This window comes from Entelurus aequoreus, linkage group LG16 (assembly GCF_033978785.1).
Source record: "Entelurus aequoreus isolate RoL-2023_Sb linkage group LG16, RoL_Eaeq_v1.1, whole genome shotgun sequence".
NCBI lineage: Eukaryota > Metazoa > Chordata > Actinopteri > Syngnathiformes > Syngnathidae > Entelurus > Entelurus aequoreus.
Genome location: NC_084746.1, coordinates 1,685,271 through 1,708,904, shown reverse-complemented (window position 1 = coordinate 1,708,904; position 23,634 = coordinate 1,685,271). Strand labels below are relative to the sequence as shown.

At 40.6% G+C, this 23,634-nt stretch overlaps 1 protein-coding gene across 4 annotated transcripts in view; it reads right to left on the bottom strand.

Moving 5' to 3' along the window:
- The window catches only part of atp6v1h (ATPase H+ transporting V1 subunit H), a 53,657-nt gene that overhangs the window by 5,967 nt on the left and 24,056 nt on the right, over positions 1 to 23,634 (bottom strand). Inside the window, exons 7-13 of one of the 4 annotated variants that reach the window (XM_062023748.1) lie at positions 17,278 to 17,337; positions 16,379 to 16,476; positions 13,698 to 13,890; positions 7,678 to 7,856; positions 7,471 to 7,596; positions 3,058 to 3,159; positions 2,870 to 2,983 (exon numbers count right to left, since the gene is read on the bottom strand). In XM_062023748.1, the coding sequence (XP_061879732.1) occupies positions 2,870 to 2,983; positions 3,058 to 3,159; positions 7,471 to 7,596; positions 7,678 to 7,856; positions 13,698 to 13,890; positions 16,379 to 16,476; positions 17,278 to 17,337 (872 nt within the window). The remainder of the gene's footprint in view (positions 1 to 2,869; positions 2,984 to 3,057; positions 3,160 to 7,470; positions 7,597 to 7,677; positions 7,857 to 13,697; positions 13,891 to 16,378; positions 16,477 to 17,277; positions 17,338 to 23,634) is intronic. The other 3 variants (XM_062023751.1, XM_062023747.1, XM_062023749.1) reach the window with 3 other exon arrangements.

The window sequence follows — 23,634 nt, the reverse complement described above, 5'->3', positions numbered from 1 at the left end:
AAGACACACTCTGTGTTCTTACGCTTTGTGGTTAGAACTACCGTAAATGATTTAACTAGCTTCGGACGTAAGCTGCTCGGTTAGTAAACATTTGAAAGAACTTGTTCAACTAGAAGAACACACAATCGTGCATATCTACAATATGCTAGTCGCTTTTTGTCTGTTTCCTTAGCGCCCCTTTCATGGTGCTATCCAACCAGAGGACACATACTTGAATGCCATTATTCTGAAAGGTAACCCCTTCCTTGACAGTGACATTTCAACACATGGCACCACGACACTCACCTTCGCCACGACGGGAAATATCAAATGTCTTCCCAAGACGCGCAAATAGAGAAAAGACATCCATGGAATATCTTTTCTAAGTAATTTTGTCACTAAAGGCCCTAGTGTGTGAATGTGAGTGTGAATGTTGTCTGTCTATCTGTGTTGGCCCTGCGATGAGGTGGGTGACTTGTCCAGGGTGTACTTCGCCTTCCGCCCGATTGTAGCTGAGATAGGCTCAGCGACCCCGCAACCCCGAAGGGAATAAGCGGTAGAAAATGGATGGATGGATGGATGAAAGTTCCATTTCATGCATGCAGGAGGACTTAAATGTAGACAGCGACACAAATTCACAAGTGTCAAAATTGCAGGCGCTGAATGGAAATATGGGAAAAAAGGAACAGACGAAATGAGCGACAGACAAAAAGGTAGAAGGTTGAATAACAGCAGTGTGCTGTTGTCATGACAGCAGAGGATTTCGCTCACTCTTAACAATCTTCACCTCTCCAAAATAAAAAGACAGCCCTTCCCGCTATCTTTCTACACTTCATCGGCACGTTGGTTTGCATGTGGGCGGCAAACAATCCGCTTCACCTTGAAAACACAAAGATGAGGAGTAGGCGGGTCTCAAGTATTCCATCAGTCAGCCTCTTGACCGCTTTCAACCCCCAAAAAACATCAACGCTGGAATCAAGTCCAATGTGCTCAAACCCAAATTTTGCATCTCCTTTTTATTTTTATTTGTTTTTTATTCACACCCACATTCCCATCTTTTCCCCCTTGACTTCATGGTGGCTTTCACCATAATAAGTAACATAATCCAATTAATCAACAGTAAAGTAAAAATAATGTCCGTATTTTTCGGACTATAAGTCGCAGTTTTTTTAGTTTTTAGTTTGGCCGGGGGTGCAACTTATTAGTGAAATTATTAATAATAATAATAATAAAGTGAAGTGAAGTGAATTATATTTATATAGCGCTTTTCTCTAGTGACTCAAAGCGCTTTACATAGTGAAACCCAATATCTAAGTTACATTTGGGTGGGTGGCACTGGGAGCAGGTGAGTAAAGTGTCTTGCCCAAGGACACAACGGCAGTGACTAGGATGGCGAAAGCAGGAATCGAACCTGGAACCTCAAGGTTGCTGGCACGGCAACTCTACCAACCGAGCTATGCTGCCCCCATAATAATAGATTGTATTTGTATAAAGCACAAACAACCTCAAAGTGCTACAGTGTATTGAAAAAAAAAATAAAAATAATAAAACGTTAATAAAAAATAAATTAATAAAAAATAAAAACTAGAACAGCCTAATAGCTAGAACTAGTATGCATATATCTATAAAAAGGCTTTTTTTTTTAAAAAGAAGGGTTTTTAAGCCTTTTTTAAAAGCATCTACAGTCTGTGGTGCCCCCAGGTGGTCAGGGAGAGCATTCCACAGACTGGGAGCGGCAGAGCAGAAAGCCCGGTCTCCCGTAGTTCGTAGCTTTGTCCTCGGAGGTTGGAGGAGGTTAGCCTGTCCGGAGCGGAGGTGTGGTGTGGAGGATTTGGGGGTGAGTAGTTCTTTGACGTAGAGGGGGGCAATTTTATATTAATATAATATAATATTAACACATTAGCGTAAAATATCAAATAATATTATTGATGTCATTGACGTAAGAGACTAGACGTATAAGATTTCATGGGATTTAGCGATTAGGAGTGACAGATTGTTTGGTAAACGTATAGCATGTTCTATATGTTATAGTTATTTGAATGACTCTTACCATAATATGTGAGGTTAACATAGCAGTTGGTTATTTATGCCTCATATAACGTACACTTATTCAGCCTGTTGTTCACTATTCTTTAGACATTTTAAATTGCCTTTCAAATGTCTATTCTTGCTGTTGGCTTTTATCAAATACATTTCCCCAAAAAAATGCGACTTATACTCCAGTGCGTTTTTTTCCTTCTTTATTATGCATTTTCGGCCGGTGCGACTTATACTCCGGAGCGACTTATACTCCGAAAATACGGCACTCTTCTTGGAAATGAGACAAAACCACCACAAATATTGAAATGAATGCAATTAAATCCTGCATTTTCTTCATGAGCTGCTCCGGTTTCAGGCTGACGGCTCTTAAAAGCCGCAACATGTATTCAGGCAAACACTCGTGCTTGTTGTTTCAGTGAGATGAGGAAACATTACAATCTTGTTGCCCGGGGAGCTCAGAGGGTCTTAGAACACGGTAGTAAAATAGAGCGTAAATAAACATGGTAGGTTTATGGACTATTTGAGTGCCACAAAACAAATACTGGCTGAGCGGAGGTCTGGTTAACAGACAGCTATTTTCACTTTTTGTATTCTGTGAATAAGCACTATATTCTTTGACAGCGGTCTGCATTTTAGAGTGCATGAATATTAAAAAGGTCCAGGTGGCCATTAAAGGCCTTACAGATGCTTTCAATTATTTGCTGACTAAAAGATACTTTCAGGGCCGCGTGAAAGCTGTCGGGAATTTTGTGCTCAATTTAATTCCCCAGACTTCCGCTGTTTGTGGGTAACTTACAACTGCAGCAGTGGTGTAACGAGAAGGAAGACAGAAAGGTCGAGGTGTTCCTACCAGTTGTGGACCATGAGCTTCTGCACGGCCAGCAGGGCGTTGTAGCGCACCAGCTGGTCCTCGTGGTGCATGTGATTCATCACCAGCTGCTTCCCACCCAGCTGCTCAATCACCCTGATAAGGTAAAATAGAAATGACATGAGGATATGTTGTTGGTTCAAGACGGGAAGTAAGGCTGGTGGTTTTACCGTTTGCCGCGCGGGTAGTGCCGCACGTACTCGCCCACGTCGTGAGAAGCCACCGCTATGACTTGAGGATCGTCGGACACCTCCAGGAGCCTGGTTAGGATCCTGAAGGGGGAGATTTCCTACATTTTTAGCACATGTCAAACATCTCTTGAGGTAAAAAGCGATTATAACAATAAAGATCAGACATATATTAATTAGCGTTGCAAAATTCCGGGAATTTTCAAAGTTGGAAACTTTCCATGGGAATTAACGGGAATTGAATGGGAATAAACATTGAATGCAACATGCTAGATCTTGCAGCATGATTATTAGCTAAAACAACCTGATTTCATGCAAATTCAGTAGAATTTCAACCCTGCACTGTGCATTCCTCCATCACATGTGCAGTGCATTCTTCCATCACATGCACAGATATTTCCCAGCATGCAACACACTACAGCAGGGCTATTGAGGCCACACTAGTATTTGAGCCCAAGGACTTCATCCAGTCAGGTAAGTGTTGATGGGGTAAATATATTTGATCTATGGTATTTAAGTGTAATAGAGGTGTAATTGCTTGTTACTGTATGACTGTAGACTACTCCAGCAGACTTACACTCAAGCTAGCTAGCTGTTCCTGTACTTGTTCAATGATTTTGGGGCCAATATCTCTAGCTAGCTAGGTTTATGTACCACCACAGTCTCATAATGAACCCAAAATATTTCTCCGTTAGCCGTGATGCTAATTTTCTCTATGTTAAATCCCATTAATTTATGCTAACAACATTAGCGATCCGAATTGACCTTTTTGGTGATGTGTAAAGTTCAACTATCAAATACTAAATGAAAAGGTGTAGTTTCCTCTGCCTTCTGTTCTGCTAGCCATTCTGTTGTCATACAAGAATGTAGCTTATAGTTTGATTTAGCATGCTGATTGACTGTTCATTTATTCATCTAGCCTATTTCTATTCATTTGTCCATCAGTCAAATATTTTTAAAGACTACTCCAATTGTTTAGCTGACTATTTATATCTGTGTGTGGCATTGCAGTAGTGTTTCACAAGAATATATCAATACAAACAGAATAATGCCACATACACCATTTGATGTGTGGAGACATTTCACCCCAACCAATGTGGGCGGAAGGGCGGTGTACATTTGCCAATACTGTGCAAAGAGCTACGTCAAAAATGCCACAAAGATGCAGCAGCATATAGACAAGTGCCCAATAATATATCATTATTGTAATTCCCCATTAACTCCCATATATTCCCATTAATTCCCATGGACGGTGTCCAACTTTAAATAATCAAAAAATGGTCAAAATTTCCAAACTTCCTGAGTTTCCGGAAATTTACCGGAAACTTTCCACCCCTTTGCAACCCTACCTGTGACAAAGCATTTTATTAATGTTTTCTTGTGCATAGTTAATTCCTATATGACATATTTCTGCTCAAACTCTTAATGGATCTGTCATCTACATTTACATAACTTTAAAAAAATATTAAAATAAATAAATAAATAACTCCCTCTATCAAAATGTAAAAATAGAGATAAAGGCATCATGAAATGACAAAAAACTGACAAGTTTATATTAATAATGAATTAAAAAAAAAGTTTTATATATATATATATATATTATAATATTACATTTCTGTTTGGTACGTACCTCGGTTTAGAGGTCACGGTTCGGTTCATTTTCGGTACAGTAAGAAAACATAAATATACATTTTTGGGTTATTTTTTTTTACCAAATTTGCAAAATCTTCCACCAAAAATATTTTTCTTAGTGTAATATTTGATGTGAAGTAATGGGAACCTTGGATAGGTCAATAATTCATAACAACATTGATTTTGATTCAATATTATGTTTTGAGCAAAGACAGTTTGAAAGAAAGAAACCAGCTTTGTTTTATTAGTCAACATTGCAACTTTTTCTAAATTACATTTAACCTTTAAGCTTTTTTATTTCAATTTTTTTATGTTTTTGTTTATTTTAATAGTATTTTTAGAATGTGCCGTGGGCCTTTAAAACATTAGCTGTGGGCCGCAAATGGCCTCCGGGGCACACTTTTGACACCCCTGCTATAGATAATAAAAAATTAAATGTGATAAATCTATGGATAAAAAGCAGAGCCTGGCGACGCATGTGCGTTTATCATAACTCTCTCTCTCTCTCTCTCTCTCTCTCTGTCTCTGCCCCTCCCTCACCAATGCTGCTGCGCGCACAATTTGTTTTGTTTTTAACCCCTTCTTAACCCTGAACGTACATGGAAAATACACGCAACCCTAACTCAAAATGCCGAGCATTTGAGGCATTTAAGAAACTCCGCCCTGACAGCTCCGCAAAAGAGGACACGTCCGGTGAAAAGAGGACGTATGGTCAGTCTATCCTAGCCCGTTAGCTGCTAGCATGCCGTGTGTTGTGCCTCGGTGTGCATTGTTTACACAACGAGCGTTACGCTACTTAATATGTCCGTGTGGAAACTCGTTCGGTACACCTCCGAACCGAACAGGAACCCCCGTACCGAAACGGTTCAGTACAAATACACATACCATTACACCCCTAATATGTATATATATATATAATGTATACAAGCATGCTTTGGGCCGCGAATTGCCTTGGTGCCCTCCTTTAAGGCAACACTTGCCTTGACCTTGAAAAGTTAAAATTTGAGGCCTGTGTACTACATGCTATTGTATTGTGTTTATGCAGTTTTTATTATCTAAAAGTTATTTTTATTTTTTTTAAAAGGCATGTAACATGTTAAAATGATTCAATTGTGCTTTCGGGGGGTGGGTGAGTGGCGCAAGCACCAATTCAATTTAAATTCATAGGTACAAGCTGCGTTCCAGAACAAACTAAACTGGTATCCCCAGGTATTAAGTGTACAATTACATATACATTAAACTTTATCACACACTATCTTTTTTTCAGTCGTGTTGATATAGTGTAGCACTAAAAGTGCAGGATTATGCAAAATATGTAAAAACCAAAACTTTTCTTCTATGGGCCAAGGAAGAAACCATTGAATCTTGGTGAGGATCTGGATAAATGTGTCACCTAGGAATCACCTTTATGAAGTAGGTAGTAGTCTTGGAACACACAAACAGCTCTACCGAGTGACATTTTAGTGGTATATTGTCACAAAAGCAGTGTCAAAACGACACAGACTTTTGTAATATGGTGTGTTCCAATAGCGACTAAACCAGGGGTCGGCAACCTTTACTTTACCACTCAAAGAGCCATTTTGGCAAGTTTCACAAATTTAAGAAAATAATGGGAGCCACAAAAAAAATGTATAATGAAAAACACCGCATACAAAGCTTAAATTGCTTTGTGCTATGTTAGCCAGGGGTCTCAGACACACGCACCGGCACGCACTTTGATATGGAAATTTGATATTAGGGCGGCCCGCGAGTTTTGAATGAATGGCGCTTGATAGCGTCATACTTGCCAACCCACTCATACCGGGAGACTGCCAAATAACAGGACTTGATGGCAACGCTTTTGGCGCCCTCTACAGCCTGCCCAAACAGTGCACCTGCTTGACCACATGTAGAATGCAGCTTCAGCTGGCGTACTAGGTCAGCAGCCACACAGCTTACACTGACGGTAGCCGTAAAAAAAAAAACTTTAACACTGTTAGGTTACAAATATGCGCCACACTTTGAACCCACACCAAAAAAGAATGACAAACACATTTCTGGATAACATCTGCACTGTAACACAACATAAACACAACACAACAAATACCCAGAATCCCATGCAGCACTAACTCTTCCGCTCAACCGACGCACGGAGGGGGGGGGGGGGGTGTTGATGTGTGTGGGGGGGTTTGGTGGTAGCGGGGGTGTATAATCTAGACCGGAAGAGTTAGGGCTGCATGGGATTCAGGGTATTGGTTGTGTTGTGTTTATGTTGTGTTACGGTGGGATGTTCTCCAGAAATGTGTTTTTCATTCTTTTTTGCTGTGGGTTCACAGTGTGGCGCATATTTGTAACGTAACAGTGTTAAAGTTGTTTTATACGGCTACCGCCAGTGTAAGCTGTGTGGCTGATGACTAAGTATGCTTTGCTGTCTCCTACGTGTACAAGTAAACGCTATATGCAACATGCGGCCGGGTTGGTATGCTGTTTGTAAATGCTATAGAGGACAATTACTGCAGTGCATTTAGGGCACGCCCTTAATTTAGTAATCAGAGTGAAAATAGGATTATATTTGCCCTGGGAGTTAACTAAGAGAGGCGCTGAGATCCAGAAGTCTCCTGGGAAAATTGGGGGGGGTCGGCAAGTATGCAGCTGAGCCGCATCAGAGTGGTCAAAGAGCCGCATGCGGCTCCGGAGCCGCGGGTTGCCGACCCCTGGACTAAACCAAAGTGTACTTTCTTCTACTGTAATAAAGATAGATTAAGAGAGTCTGCTTCTTCTTACTTGAGGAGCTCATAGTTTTTCTCATTAAGGCGGACAGCGTTCTCCCGCCAGAACTTCTCAGACTTGTGCACGGGGCTCCATTCCAGGCGGCCCGACTTCAGCTCAGAGCTGTACTCGTCAAACGAGCTAAAGAAAAAGAAAAAAGTTGACATATTTAAGTGTTACCTGCTGCATATGTCCATAAACAAGGACGTATTTGAGAGGCACCTGAGATCCTGCACGCTTTCTCCCAGCTTCTCCAGCAGGAACTTAATGTCCTCCGTGATATCCTCGTCGTCGTACTTCTGCTGCTCGAGGTTCTCCAGCTGCTTCAGCACCTTGCATTGAATCATAGCCAGAGCGTACTCCTGGCGAGTTTCCCTCTCTGATGACTTCTCCAGGACATTCTAGCGGGGAAGAAAACAAGTGTTGGCAATGAGCACCTCTGCAATTCTGCATGTTTGGCAAAAATCCTAGAGAAACATTAAGTATAAGTCATTTACAGAATTCACTATTAAGATAGCAGTAGTGTTTCTGGGGTGATGCTGAATAAAAGTGGTTTGGAGCAGACGGACATGAGGAACTCTAATGAAAGCCCTTCTGCCGAGCAAACACACAATAAGACCGCAGCAGAATGAAAATTGTACAACCGCCACACTGCCATTGTGTGCCTGTTCAAGGACTTGCAGATGGCAGGGCTGCTCGTCCCGCCAGCACAATCGCCAACTAATGAGGCCTTTTGGGAGAAACAGCAAATCCCATCTCCCTTGGAATAAACGTGTTTAAAATAACAACTATTTTTCAATTGTTAAAGGGGAACTGCACTTTTTTTGGGACTTTTGCCTATCGTTCACAATCCTTATGAAAGACAAGAAGATAACATTGTAACATGGGAACCCGAGGGTGTGTTCCAACTATTGTGGGATCACACTCCTCAGCCTTCCCGGTAAGGTCTATTCAGGTATACTGGAGAGGAGGCTACGTCGGATAGTCGAACCTCAGATCCAGGAGGAACAGTGTGGTTTTTGTCCTGGTCGTGGAACTGTGGACCAGCTCGATACTCTCGGCAGGGTCCTTTAGGGTGCATGGGAGTTTGCCCAACCAGTCTACATGTGCTTTGTGGACTTGGAGAAGGCATTCGACCGTGTCCTGTGGGGAGTGCTCAGAGAGTATGGGGTATCGGACTGTCTGATTGTGGCGGTCCGCTCCCTGTATGATCAGTGTCAGAGCTTGGTCCGCATTGCCGGCAGTAAGTCGGACACGTTTCCAGTGAGGGTTGGACTCCGCCAAGGCTGCCCTTTGTCACCCATTCTGTTCATTACTTTTATGGACAGAATTTCTAGACACAGTCAGGGCGTTGAGGGGATCCAGTTTGGTGGCTGCAGGATTAGGTCTCTGCTTTTTGCAGATGATGTGGTCCTGATGGCTTCATCTGGCCAGGATCTTCAGCTCTCACTGGATCGGTTCGCAGCCGAGTGTGAAGCGACTGGGATGAGAATCAGCACCTCCAAGTCCGAGTCCATGGTTCTCGCCCGGAAAAGGGTGGAGTGCCATCTCCGGGTTGTGGAGGAGATCCTGCCCTAAGTGGAGGAGTTCAAGTACCTGTGAGTCTTGTTCACGAGTGGGGGAAGAGTGGATGGTGAGATCGACAGGTGTGGCGTCTTCAGTAATGCGGACGCTGTATCGATCCGTTGTGGTGAAGAAGGAGCTGAGCTCTGAAGGCAAGGCTCTCAATTTACCGGTCGATCTACGTTCCCATCCTCACCTATGGTCATGAGCTTTGGGTTATGACCGAAAGGACAAGATCACGGGTACAAGCGGCCCAAATGAGTTTCCTCCGCCGGGTGGCGGGTCTCTCCCTTAGAGATAGGGTGAGAAGCTCTGTCATCCGGGAGGAGCTCAAAGTAAAGCCGCTGCTCCTCCACATCGAGAGGAACCAGATGAGGTGGTTCGGGCATCTGGTCAGGATGCCACCTGAACGCCTCCCTAGGGAGGTGTTTTGGGGGCACGTCCGACCGGTAGGAGGCCACGGGGAAGACCCAGGACACGTTGGGAAGACTATGTCTCCCGGCTGGCCTGGGAACGCCTCGGGATCACCCGGGAGGAGCTGGACGAAGTGGCTGGGGAGAGGGAAGTCTAGGCTTCCCTGCTTAGGCTGCTGCCCCCACGACCCGACCTCGGATAAGCGGAAGAAGATGGATGGATGGATGTTATGAAGGTGTCTGTCACTACATTATATATATATATATATATACTTCTATCCATATATATATACTTGCAGTGTGTATATTGTACATATTACATATTGTTATGAAGGTGTCTGTTACTACATTATATATATACTTGCAGTGTGTATATTGTACATATTGTTATGAAGGTGTCTGTTACTACATTATATATATACTTGCAGTGTGTACATTGTACATATTACATATTGTTATGAAGGTGTCTGTTACTACATTATATATATACTTGCAGTGTGTATATTGTACATATTACATATTGTTATGAAGGTGTCTGTTACTACATTATATATATACTTGCAGTGTGTATATTGTACATATTACATATTGTTATGAAGGTGTCTGTTACTACATTATATGTATATATACTTGCAGTGTGTATATTGTACATATTACATATTGTTATGAAGGTGTCTGTTACTACATTATATATATACTTGCAGTGTGTATATTGTACATATTACATATTGTTATGAAGGTGTCTGTTACTACATTATATGTATATATACTTGCAGTGTGTATATTGTACATATTACATATTGTTATGAAGGTGTCTGTTACTACATTATATATATACTTGCAGTGTGTATATTGTACATATTACATATTGTTATGAAGGTGTCTGTTACTACATTATATATATACTTGCAGTGTGTATATTGTACATATTACATATTGTTATGAAGGTGTCTGTTACTACATTATATATATACTTGCAGTGTGTATATTGTACATATTACATATTGTTATGAAGGTGTCTGTTACTACATTATATACATACTTGCAGTGTGTATATTGTACATATTACATATTGTTATGAAGGTGTCTGTTACTACATTATACATATACTTGCAGTGTGTATATTGTACATATTACATATTGTTATGAAGGTGTATATTACTACATTATATATATACTTGCGTGTATACAAAATGTTGATGGAGGGTTTTGAAGATGTTTTAGAGGGCTTTGAAGGCTACAACGATGACTCACATTAGCCGCATCGCATCTTCCAAGCGCTTATCATTTTTTAAATCCTAAAAAAAAAAGACATGTGTTCTTGTCTCTCATAATGATTGTGAACGATAGGCAAAATTCCAAAAAAGGTGCAGTTCCTCTTCAAGGGAGCAACAATGAGCTGATCTACTGTACAAAGGATATGTTAGGTCTCCATGCCCCACCCACTTCTGCTTTTAACGAGCAGCAATGTGTCAGTCATAACGTAAACAAGTGTAAATGGAAATCATCAATCCCGACAGAAGTGCCGTTCAACTTCCTGGCAATTCCCTCAACACGAACAAGGCTGTCGGTGAATAAGAGTTGAGCAGGACAAGCTGAGCTCAAGCTTCAGTCATGTAATCAATCGCCATTCATCGCGTGCATTGTGCTCGATACTTCAGAGTCCCTGTGAGCTGGCAAGGCTGGACAAAGCTCGCAAATAATCGAGGCTTTTCATTGAAATATTCAAATGACATGATTTGATTTACTGTCGAGCTCTCTGCACACTGATTGTTCTTGTTCTTGCGGACGGCGTGGCGAAGTTGGGAGAGTGGCCGTGCCAGCAATCTGACGGTTTCTGGTTCAATCCCCACCTTCTACCATCCTAGTCACGTCCGTTGTGTCCTTGAGCAAGACACGTCACCCTTGCTCCTGATGGGTCTTTGTTAGCGCCTTGCATGGCAGCTTCCACCATCAGTGTGTGAATGTGTGTGTGAATGGGTGAATGTGGAAATAGTGTCAAAGCGCTTTGAGTTCCTTAAAAAAAAAAAAAGGTAGAAAAGCGCTATACAAGTACAACCCATTTACCATTTACCATTTGTCTTTTCTTTGACGACACCCTGTGCTAAAGCGACTATGTGACGCAGTAGTGCATCTGTTCAGAGGACTCTTCAGTTAGTGGGGACAGTGACGCTCTGGCAGTAGGGCGGCGGTCTAATGCAGTGTTTTTCAACCTTTTTTGAGCCAAGGCACATTTTTTTCATTGAAAATAGCGGAGGCACACCACCAGCAGAAATCATTAAAAAATGAAACTCAGCAGCCGATATTGACAATAAAAAGTCATTGTCGCAATTGTTGGATATGACTTTAAAGCATAACCAAGCATGCATCACTATAGCTCTTGTCTCAAAGTAGGTGTACTGTCACCACCTGTCACATCACACCCTGACTTATTTGGACTTTTTTGCTGTTTTCCTGTGTGTAGTGTTTTACTTCTTATCTTGCGCTCCTATTTTGCTGGCTTTTTCTCTTTATTTGGTATTTTCCTGTTGCAGTTTCATGTCTTCCTTGACCGCTATTCCCCACACCTGTTTTGTTTTAGCAATCAAGAATATTTCAGTTGTTTTTATTAGAGATGTCCGATAATATCGGCCTGCCGATATTATCGGCCGATATATGCGTTAAAATGTAATATCGGAAATTATTGGTATCGGTTTTTTTATTATCGGTACCGTTTTTTTGTTTTGTTTTGTTAATTAAATCAACATAAAAAACACAAGATACACTTACAATTAGTGCACCAACCCAAAAAACCTCCCTCCCCCATTTACACTCATTCACACAAAAGGGTTGTTTCTTTCTGTTATTAATATTCTGCTTCCTACATTATATATCAATATATATCAATACAGTCTGCAAGGGATACAGTCCGTAAGCACACATGATTGTGCGTGCTGCTGGTCCACTATTTTCATTCATTACTAGTTTCTATGTAACTGTTTTTATATTGTTGTACTTTCTTTTTTATTCAAGAAAATGTTTTTGATTTATTTATCTTATTTTACTAATTTTTTAAAAAAGTACCTTATCTTCACCATACATGGTTGTCCAAATTAGGCATAATAATGTGTTAATTCCACGACTGCATATATCGGTTGATATCGGTATCGGTTGATATCGGTATCGGTAATTAAAGAGTTGGACAATATCGGAATATCGGCAAAAAGCCATTATCGGACATCCCTAGTTTTTATCCTTCTTTGTGGGGACATTGTTGATTGTCATGTCATTTTCGGATGTACTTTGTGGACGCTGTCTTTGCTCCACAGAAAGTCTTTGCTGTTGTCCAGCATTCTGTTCTTGTTTACTTTGTAGCCAGTTCAGTTTTAGTTTGGTTCTGCATAGCCTTCCCTAAGCTTCAATGCCTTTTCTTAGGGACACTCACCTTTTGTGTATTTTTGGTTTAAGCATTAGACACCTTTTTACCTGCACACTGCCTCCCGCTGTTTCCGACATCTACAAAGCAATTAGCTACCTGCTGCCACCTACTGATATGGAAGAGTATAACGTGGTAAGTCTGCCGATCCCAGACAGTACAGACACTCAACAATGGCACATTATTTGCGTATTATAATTACTGGTTTGCAAAAAATATTTTTAACCCAAATAGGTGAAATTAGATCATCTCCCACGGCACACCAGACTGCATCTCACGGCACACTAGTGTGCCGCGGCACAGTGGTTGAAAAACACTGGTCTAATGGGAGGATTGCTAGTTCGTCTTTTGAGCCGCGTTCAAGTGGTGCGCAAGTATCCTAGAGTGGAATTCTGAACCATACATGACACTAGATCTTGATGGTGGCAATGAGTGCTTAGACGGTGGAGAGGCATTATATTCGATTCGATTCAATGTCTGCTTGCCAAGAGAGCAACCAAGCGAGAGGAATCACTTGACAATAATATATTTTGTCCTTGCAAACCTTAGGAATTTTGAAATTCCCATAGAACAGCTCGGCATGAAATATTCATCATCATATTGAACATGGACAGCGGTGAACTAACTAAAAAACATGGCGGTAAATCTTATTTATGTAACTTTTATGGACTTAGTTTCTTTTATCGCCTTCCTCTGTTTTTTAATAGAGCCGTTTGCGTTCCCCCCCCCCCCCCCCAGAGGCGATAAAGCAGGCAGCCCAATTACAAGTGAAAAGTGCTGCACTAGAGTTTTTAAATACCTGAGTGCACTTCAAAGACATAAAGCGCCAAATTGGGGAGCTCTACACGTACCCTGAAGGCAGCCAGAATGATCCGAGTGACCTTCTCCTTGACAGATTCCTGCAGGATATCAGAGAGGGCAGGCACGACGTTGTAGCGCCTTAACTGCTCGCACAGCTGGGGGCTGAAGGCCAGGAGCCAAACGCAGAAGATCATCTGGTATTGGAGCTGGAAGCCACACTTGTTGCTCAACACCGCTGTAATACTTGAAGAGGAGGCAGGGTGGAAAAGGCAAGTCAAAAAGTACAAAGGGAAAAAATTATGTTGATGAGAAGCCATATTTTCGCTTTCTTAATGGCCAAGCTTTCACAGCAGTGTGCCTCCATGCCACTGAGCTATTAGTCCCGATAATAGACTAGAATACACAATGTCCACACAGGCTTCTAATGTTGGTCCAAACACACAATGAATGACTCTCAACAGATGCGGAGGGGGTCCACATTTGCAGAGAAAGATGCTAAGAAGCATGATACAGACCTCCTAAGATGCAAATGCAAATGAAGCCACAGTTTCCATGACAAAAATGGGTTTGGGATTAACACACGGCCAATCATAAGACTGGACAAACAGGAGTTAACAAGATGCATTACTTCCCCAGTCTTTCCCTTACATGTAATTGATTGGGTGCGGCGCCACGGCAAAATAAAAGCCACACTACGTTAAAAACAAAGGTCTTTTACGTGAAAACAAATTAAAGTACTGAGCAAAAGCTGTGCATAATTATGTGCATGTGTTTTTTTTTTAAATTTTTGATAAATTTGCTAAATAAAAAAAATAAAATACTTTTCACATTGTCATTATGGAATATTGTCTACAGAATTTTGAGGATAAAAATCAATTCATATTTTAACATTGTAATTGGAATGTCAACTTTTAAATATCCAAGTTAAATAAAACAGACAAATAACACAATAATAATAATAAAATATACTCCGTCTGTAAGCAAAATTTTGCAGTTTAATAAAAATCACAACCAAAAGCAATAAAATGGTTCTGTCTTTGTTAAGGAGGGGGTGGGGGGACCCTCAAATATACACAACCAAAACAATAAATAAAATGACTAAATGAACTTCCATCCATCCATCTATTTTTTACCGCTTGTCCCTCTCGGGGTCACGGGGGGTGCTGGAGCCTATCCCAGCTGCATTCGGGCGTAAGGCGCGGTGCACCCTGCACACGTCGCCACCTCATCTCAAGGCCAACACAGATAGAAATCATTCACACTCACATTCACACACTAGGACTAAAGCAGTTATCATTACTACCGTTTATGTGCATGCCCGCAGTTGCTAAAACCGAATGGCCGCTCTTCTAACCAGTAACAATGCATGCATATGGCTGTTATTGACGGTGGAAAAGTTATGACTTTATTTTCATTTATTGTTCGGTTAATTGATTTATCGAATATTGGCCCAGGAATTTCTAATGAAAACTAAGGTACCCAATGTTCCCTCTAAGGTGCGCGCCTGTGCAATTGCACACTGCTCAAGCGTCCTCTGCGCACGGCAAATCTATGCCACGCACAACATCAAATAAAAAAATAAGCGCACAACAATTTTCGACACGGACACGACAGAGAAAACAGTTTTCGTCATCATTGTTCAAATATTGTAACGTCTGTCGAGACGCTTTGAGGACATGAATTCCATCCATCACTTTACTGAGCAAAACTCTTTATTGTCGGCCATAAACACATCACCAAAACATTAGTTAAAAAAAAAAGATATCTAGCAAAAGTGGTCATTTTCTGCAGTACAAACCAGACCAAAAGCAACTTTGTTATATCAACAGCAGCCGCTCGCTCTTTCTCACTTGCGCCAACACATGCACATATGGCACTTAGCCAGTGATGCGTTTACAGCCACACAAAAAGTCAGACAACTCCAACACCACATATAAAGTGTAATTCCAGGTCGTTACACTATGATTTACCAATCAAATGTGTGCTTATTCTAGTGTCATTTATTAGGAATCTTCATTTATAAATATTAATCATGAAATGCTTATTGTATATTAAATAAATACTAATAAAAATATATTTTTTACAAACAGGAAGTTGCAGGAATGTACACACGATCCCCTGCTTACATCTCATTGTGCAACATGTGAAGGTTTTAATGGGAACTAAATGCAATGTCTGAAAGGGGTACACATTATTTCCAAAGCAGGACCTCCACCCAGACAAACAATACCAGTACACAGTTCATGAAAAACTATATTTGTTGTTATTGTCATTGTAAGTGGGCCTAAACACTTATATTAGAAATGGAAATGACTGCTGTCATTTGATTATAATAATAAGAGAATGTTGTTCGCTATCTGTGTTGGCCCTGCGATGAGGTGGGGACTTGTCCAGGGTGTACCCCGCCTTCCGCCCGAATGCAGCTGAGATAGGCTCCAGTGACCCCGGAAGGGACAAGCGGTATAAAATGGATGGATGGATGGAGATGTAACTTGTTATTTAGTCAGGTTTGGGACAGGTGTGCTGCTGGTGTAGCCACAGTGTGCACGTCTGATGTTGCTCACATGGCCTCCACTCAATGCTCAGGGACTTTTTGCCTTTGCTCACACACATGGAAAATTAGAGGGAACATTGAAGGTACCATTGTACTGCATTTCTATTCCTAAGGTTTCATTTGAAAGAAATTGTGTTTGAGCTCAGACGTTTCACTGTAAAAAAGAAGTCTACTTACCAGTTAACCCCGTCGGCCTCCACCCAGGCAAACCTGTACTCATTAACCCTCAGCATCAGCTGAAGGCAGCCGGCCACACACTGCACATACTGAGAGCTCTGCAAAGGACAAAAGCAAACATTTACTAACACGCCATGGTGAGCTTCTGCCCAGTGATGGGAAAAAGACAGTGCTGGAAAGAGAAGCTGGCAAGCAGAGAAGGAAACCAGTTGAAAACTTACACCAGCATGTCCTTCAAACCTGAGGCATGACACATGCAGTCTTGTAAGTGTGCATCTGCAACATGCTAGACCACAAAAGTGCAATACAGAGCGAGAGAAAAGTGTCCCCATCACACCTGAGGCGAACCATGTCAACAGAGATTGAAGGAGGAGAAAATAGAAGCCATTAATCAAGTCACTGGAAGGTGAATGAAAGCAAAAAGAGTCCAGCCAGAAGAAGAGACGATGGAGAAGATGCGTGAGAAGGTAACCTGGTTGGAAAAGCAGTGTGTAAAAGAAGGCGTTCAGTTAATAGACACACTTTCTAGCTAGTACATTTTCCAGAATAATTTGACTTTAGTGGGGAAAAGAGCAAAAAATGGATGCGGCCACTGCTGGTCCACAAGTGTTACTCCAGTTGAACCTGGTTTAACAGACGTAGACAGGAAAGCTGACAGTCATGCCTGCAGCAGATTAAGTGGCTTTCATAGCATGCAGGTTAACAGAGTTAAAAGCAATCAGTGGCAACAAACAACATGCTGTCCACACAGAGGACCTCTGCCAGGTGCTGGCACTACAGTAAACGCTTCTGAGCGCAGTCAGGAGCTGTTCATTGGCGAGAAGGCTAAGAGGTGAATGTCCAGAAGTAGCTTGCATGAGCTCTGAGAGTGACTGAAGATGCACCTCACTTATACTCACTTCACTGGGGGATATAGTTCCTGCTCCAGAGCCTGTGTCTTGACCTGTACCGTGTAGGTTCTAATGAGAGATAAAGAAAACAAAATCGATGCCTTCGGGCTGTGTTGTAGACAAAATGTAATATGAATGCTGAAAAGAAAATGAGGCTGCTGTGGAAAAATATCCTCAAATGTCAAGCTTGAGAAGGAAATCAAACCAGGATACAAACACTACGCTGGTACACGACCTTTTATCTCAATTCAGATAATGGTACATGTGTTACTATAACAACACAAGCTACCACCAGACAATGCACATCAAATACTGGAAAATAACATAATTGAAGGTAAATGCACCTTTTTCCACATGAAAACACATTCGAGCATCTTACAGCTGAGGAACATTACATTTTAATATACGCACTTTGTTTCATGGCATTGGTTCTCCTGCAATTTATCTTTTCAAACACTTTTCCCTCATTGAAATAATCGATTCAAGTGTCAAAACGTCACCAACTTAATCCATTATTACTAGAGATGTCCGATAATATCGGCCGGCCGATATTATCGGCCGATAAATGCTTTAAAATGTAATATCGGAAATTATCGGTATCGTTTTTTTAATTATCGGTATCGTTTTTTTTTTTTTTTTTTTATTAAATCAACATAAAAAACACAAGATACACTTACAATTAGTGCACCAACCCAAAAAACCTCCCTCCCCCATTTACACTCATTCACACAAAAGGGTTGTTTCCTTCTGTTATTAATATTGTGCTTCCTACATTATATATCAATATATATCAATACAGTCTGCAAGGGATACAGTCCGTAAGCACACATGATTGTGCGTGCTGCTGCTCCACTAATAGTACTAACCTTTAACAGTTAATTTTACTAATTTTCATTAATTACTAGTTTCTATGTAACTGATATTATATTGTTTTACTTTCTTTTTTATTCAAGAAAATGTTTTTAATTTATTTATCTTATTTTATTTTATTAATTTAAAAAAAAAGTACCTTATCTTCACCATACCTGGTTGTCCAAATTAGGCATAATAATGTGTTAATTCCACAACTGTATATATCAGTATCGGTATCGGTTGATATCGGTATCGGTAATTAAAGAGTTGGACAATATCGGAATATCGGATATCGGCAAAAAGCCATTATCGGACATCCCTATTTATTACCTGTATCTGTCTTACAAGTGTGAAAATAGGTCAAGCACAGTTAAATTAGTACCGTATTTTTCAGAGTATAAGTTGCTCCGGAGTATAAATCGCACCGGCCGAAAATGCATAATAAAGAAGGAAAAAAATATATATAAGTCGCACTGGAGTATAAGTCGCATTTTTGGGGAAATGTAATTGATAAAAGCCAACAGCAAGAATAGACATTTGAAAGGCAATTTAAAATGTGTAAAGAATAGTGAACAACAGGCTGAATAAGTGTACGTTATATGAGGCATAAATAACCAACTGCTATGTTAACGTAACATATTATGGTAAGAGTCATTCAAATAACTATAACATATAGAACATGCTATACGTTTACCAAACAATCTGTCACTCCTAATCGCTAAATCCCATGAAATATTATACGTCTAGTCTCTTACGTCAATGACATCAATAATATTATTTGATATTTTACAGTGATGTGTTAATAATTTCACACATAAGTTGCTCCTGAGTATAAGTCGCACGCCCGGCCAAACTATGAAAAAAACTGCGACTTATAGTCCGAAAAATACGGTAGGGCTGTCTTTGAATAGTTGAAGAGTTGACGATCAGATTTGGAGGAGTCTAATTCGACTATCAACCTTGCAGTCAAATCCATGCATCAATCCATTTTCTACCGCTTATTCCGTTCGGGGTCGCGGGGGGTGCTGGTGCCTATCTCAGCTGCATTTGAGTGGAAGGCGGGGTACACCCTGGACAAGTTGCCACCGCATAGCAGGGCCAACACAGATAGACAGACAACTTTCACACACTAGGGTCAATTTTAGTGTTGCCAATCAACCTATCCATCCCCAGGTGCATGTCTTTGTCAAATCATGGGACAATAAAACCCCCTACTCACTGAGAGGGAGGGAGGCAAATAGAGTACCTGCATACAGCGGATTTGCAGGGCGGATGGATCGATTGCGCTCATCATGTCTTCTTGAACTATTAGTAAAATATTTTTGTGGGCAGACCAAAGGTGGGTAGTACCGCGCAACATTTATTCTGTTACGTTTCCATTTTTGGATTTGTTGTACTCAATTTAATGCAACATACTTTTCACTGCGGGGGGTGGCGTGGCGAAGTTGGGAGAGTGGCCGTGCCAGCAACCTGAGGGTTCCTGGTTCAATCCCCACCTTCTGCCAACCTAGTCACGTTCGTTGTGTCCTTGGACAGGACACTTCACCCTTGCTCCTGATGGGTCGTGGTTAGCGCCTTGCATGGTAGTGTGTGAATGTGTGTGTGAATGTGGAAATAGTGTCAAAGCGCTTTGAGTACCTTGAAGGTAGAAAAGCGCTATACAAGTATAACCCATTTAAGTTCAAAGTTAAAGTTAAAGTACCAATGATTGTCACACACACACTAGGTGTGGTGAAATTTGTCCTCTGCATTTGACCCATCCCCTTGATCACCCCCTGGGAGTTGAGGGGAGCAGTGGGGAGCAGTGGGCAGCAGCGGTGCCGCGCCCGGGAATAATTTTTGGTGATTTAACCCCCAATTCCAACCCTTGATGCTGAGTGCCAAGCAGGGAGGTAATGGGTCCCATTTTTATAGTCTTTGGTATGACTCGGCCGGGGTTTGAACTCTTTACCATTACCATTTACTTCCACTTGAGTATTTTTGTGAAAAAGAAACACTACTTTTACTTTGTTACATTGAGTTTCATTCCTGATTGCTACATTTTATATACGTATAATCTTTTGATTACTGCTTGCAAAGATGTATTCATTTTGATTGTTAGAGACTTCTCCCCCCGGGAACTGTCACATGACTTTTGTTTCACTAATAGAACATAAGCACTAGTGACCGCTGACTCAATTTCACCAATCAAACAGAGTCTTAAAAAGTGACATAACAGTATGCGACTCGCAGTCACAACTCTTTTAACGTTTATTTACAAACTATGAAAAAAAACATTTCATATCATCATCTGTGTCAAAAGAAATGTTCACATTTCTTCCTACAATAATCCCACTTACAACGAGAGGAAACATGTTGTGGTAAGTTGCAGATGTTTTTTTTTAGTTTTAGCTCTGCATATGCTAATTAGTCCAGTTATAACGTCCTTAGTGCCTGTGAAATGTGCATCTTTTGTCACGCAGGACGGAGAAAGGCACAGACAGGCACACACCTAAAATAGCAACAAAATAAATCAGAAACTTCTTACCAGTTATTCAGTCTTTGAGTAGTTTTTTCACTGAATACTTACCTATACTTACTGGTAAGTCATTATTTGAATGGTTACTTTTTACTTACATTTGAGCCATATTATTCTGAATTAACGGTAGTTTTTTGTAAGTCTACCCACCTTTGTTGTTTCAAGAGTGAGAAATAAAACTTACATGCTTACACTTTTGTCAGTCACAAATACCTTCCTCATCTTTCTGGTGTGACGCATTAAAAAACAGCTACCAGTGTTTTGGCATCTTTCATTTTTTACAGTCTAAAAACCGAATGCCGCCATCGGCACCAATGGGCCGCGCCGCCTCACCCAGGAGGTGTAGCTATAGTACTATCTATCTATCTATCTATCTATCTATCTATCTATCTATTCTCTGGCAAAGGTAATGATCGTCCCACAGGTTCATACGAACACTTTGTAACAACTTCTACTTCTTGTAATTAGTCAAGTCTTCTTTCCGCTGTGCCAGAACCAAGGACCTCACTAGAAGATCCAAGCTCTCATCATCACACGGTTTCTGCCTCCTCAGTTGCAGTGCATCGTGGGGAAGCAATCGGTTCTCCAGCAATCACTAGGTTGTCCGGTTTTTGTGCTGCCACTCAAGCAAATCAGGTGGCGGTGTGTCTCAGTTGCTCTAGGACAGGGGTCACCAACCTTTTTGAAACCAAGAGCTACTTCTTGGGTACTGATTAATGCGAAGGGCTACCATTTTGATACACATTTAAACAAATTGCCATAAATAGCCAATTTGCTCAATTTACCTTTAACTCTATGTTATTATTAATAATTAATGATATTTACACTTAATTTAATGGTTTAAAAGAGGAGAAAACACGAAAAAAATGACAATTACATTTTGAAACATAGTTTATCTTCAATTTCGAATCTTTAAAATTCAAAATTCAACCGAAAAAAAGAAGACAAAAACTTAAAAAAATAATTTATGGAACATCATTAGTAATTTTTCCTGATTAAGATTAATTTTAGAATTTTGATGACATGTTTTAAATAGGTTAAAATCCAATCCGCACTTTGTTAGAATATATATAACAATATGGACCAAGCTATATTTCTAACAAAGACAAATCATTATTTCTTCTAGATTTTCCAGAACAAAAATTTTAAAAGAAATTCAAAAGACTTTGAAATAAGATTTAAATTTGATTCTACAGATTTTCTAGATTTGCCAGAATAATTTTTTTGAATTTTAATCATAAGTTTGAAGAAATATTTCTCAAATATTCTTTGTCGAAAAAACAGAAGCTAAAATGAAGAATTAAATTACAATTTATTTATTATTCTTTACAATAGAAAAAAATACATTTACTTGAACATTGATTTGAATTGTCAGGAAAGAAGAGGAAGGAATTTAAAAGGTAAAAAGGTATATGTGTTTAAAAATCCTAAAATCATTTTTAAGGTTGTATTTTTTCTCTAAAATTGTCTTTCTGAAAGTTATAAGAAGCAAAGTAAAAAAATTAATGAATTTATTTAAACAAGTGAAGACCAAGTCTTTAAAATATTTTCTTGGATTTTCAAATTCTATTTGAGTTTTGTCTCGCTAAGAATTAAAAATGTCGGGCAAAGCGAGACCAGATTGCTAGTAAATAAATAAAATTTAAAAAAAATAGAGGCAGCTCACTGGTAAGTGCTGCTATTTGAGCTATTTTTAGAACAGGCCAGCGGGCTACTCATCTGGTCCTTACGGGCTACCTGGTGCCCACGGGCACCGCGTTGGTGACCCCTGCTCTAGGAGGTTGGAGCAGTGCCTTCCCGGGCGGGCTTGGTACTTGGAGCTTCCAATAATAGCTACTTCCAGGGCTGTTTGTGATGGGCCGTTAGTGTCAAGCCAGAGAAAGTGACTAAACATGTTCCATATGGCTCTCTGGACTTTCGAGGCGTCGTTCTTCATTGACTGTAGGGTGCATCATTGGAGATGGGACTGTTGGACCACTTGTGACAAGTAATAATCCTGTTCTGGTGACAGGCATCCAACTTGTCAAGATGAGCTTGTGGTACAGCCCAGCTACTGTATATGTAGCGCATATGGAGTTGCAGCGATGGAACCTAGTCTTAAGGGGAATTTTGGTCCGACAGTTCCACATCTTCCTGTATGACTTGAAGGTTATGTTTCCCTGTGTGCATCGAAACTAGATATCTTCAGGGCTGCAAAATGCTAGGCAGAGAACTTTCTTCTTGCCCATGGTTCTCTGCTAAAAAGGGGTTGCCTCTTCATTAGTTTCTGAGGCGTCTGCACGGAATACATGGGTGAAGTCTATCTTTGTTTAATTCATAAGGAGGTTGCTTCAATATTTCAGCAGTCGCAGCTTGAAGCTGGTCAAGGGGTTACTTTCCCTCCTCTATAAAGTCAATTTTAGCCGCGTAAACCAGTTCCATCGGCATTCCTAACTCAGACACTGCAGCTGTAGCTTGTTGAGAGTTGATTCTAACTGAGTTCAGGGCTGTAGCAAGATAGCAAGAGAAGAGAACTGGTGAAAAGATGTCTCCTACAAATCTTCTGAGGTTTCAAGAGTTGACCCTCACTCTCAGTTTACCCAGTTGTAGTTCATCACGTTACAGCCAGTGTGTTGCAGGATGTCTCGGATCATTTTCCTTTTGATTGTATAGAATGCAAGAGACATGTTGATGCCCATTTATGAAGTCCCAATGCCTGGCCATGACGAGTGATACTAGCATACATTACGCCCTAACTATATCAGCACAACTCCAGCCTCATTTAAAACCACTTTAAGCATTTCCTGTAAACATGTCCATCTTCTCTCTGATGCAACGCTATGTGACAATCGACAGGATCTTTCTGATGCTATTCATCAGTACGATCGGTCTAAGGTTGGCAGGCATGTTTATTTGTTTATCAGAGTGGGTTAGCCTTTTTTAGATGGAAATATTCGCAAATGATATCTCTGTTTTGTTCAGAGAGGTCTGTCTCTGCCTCTCTTGCAACTGGGGAT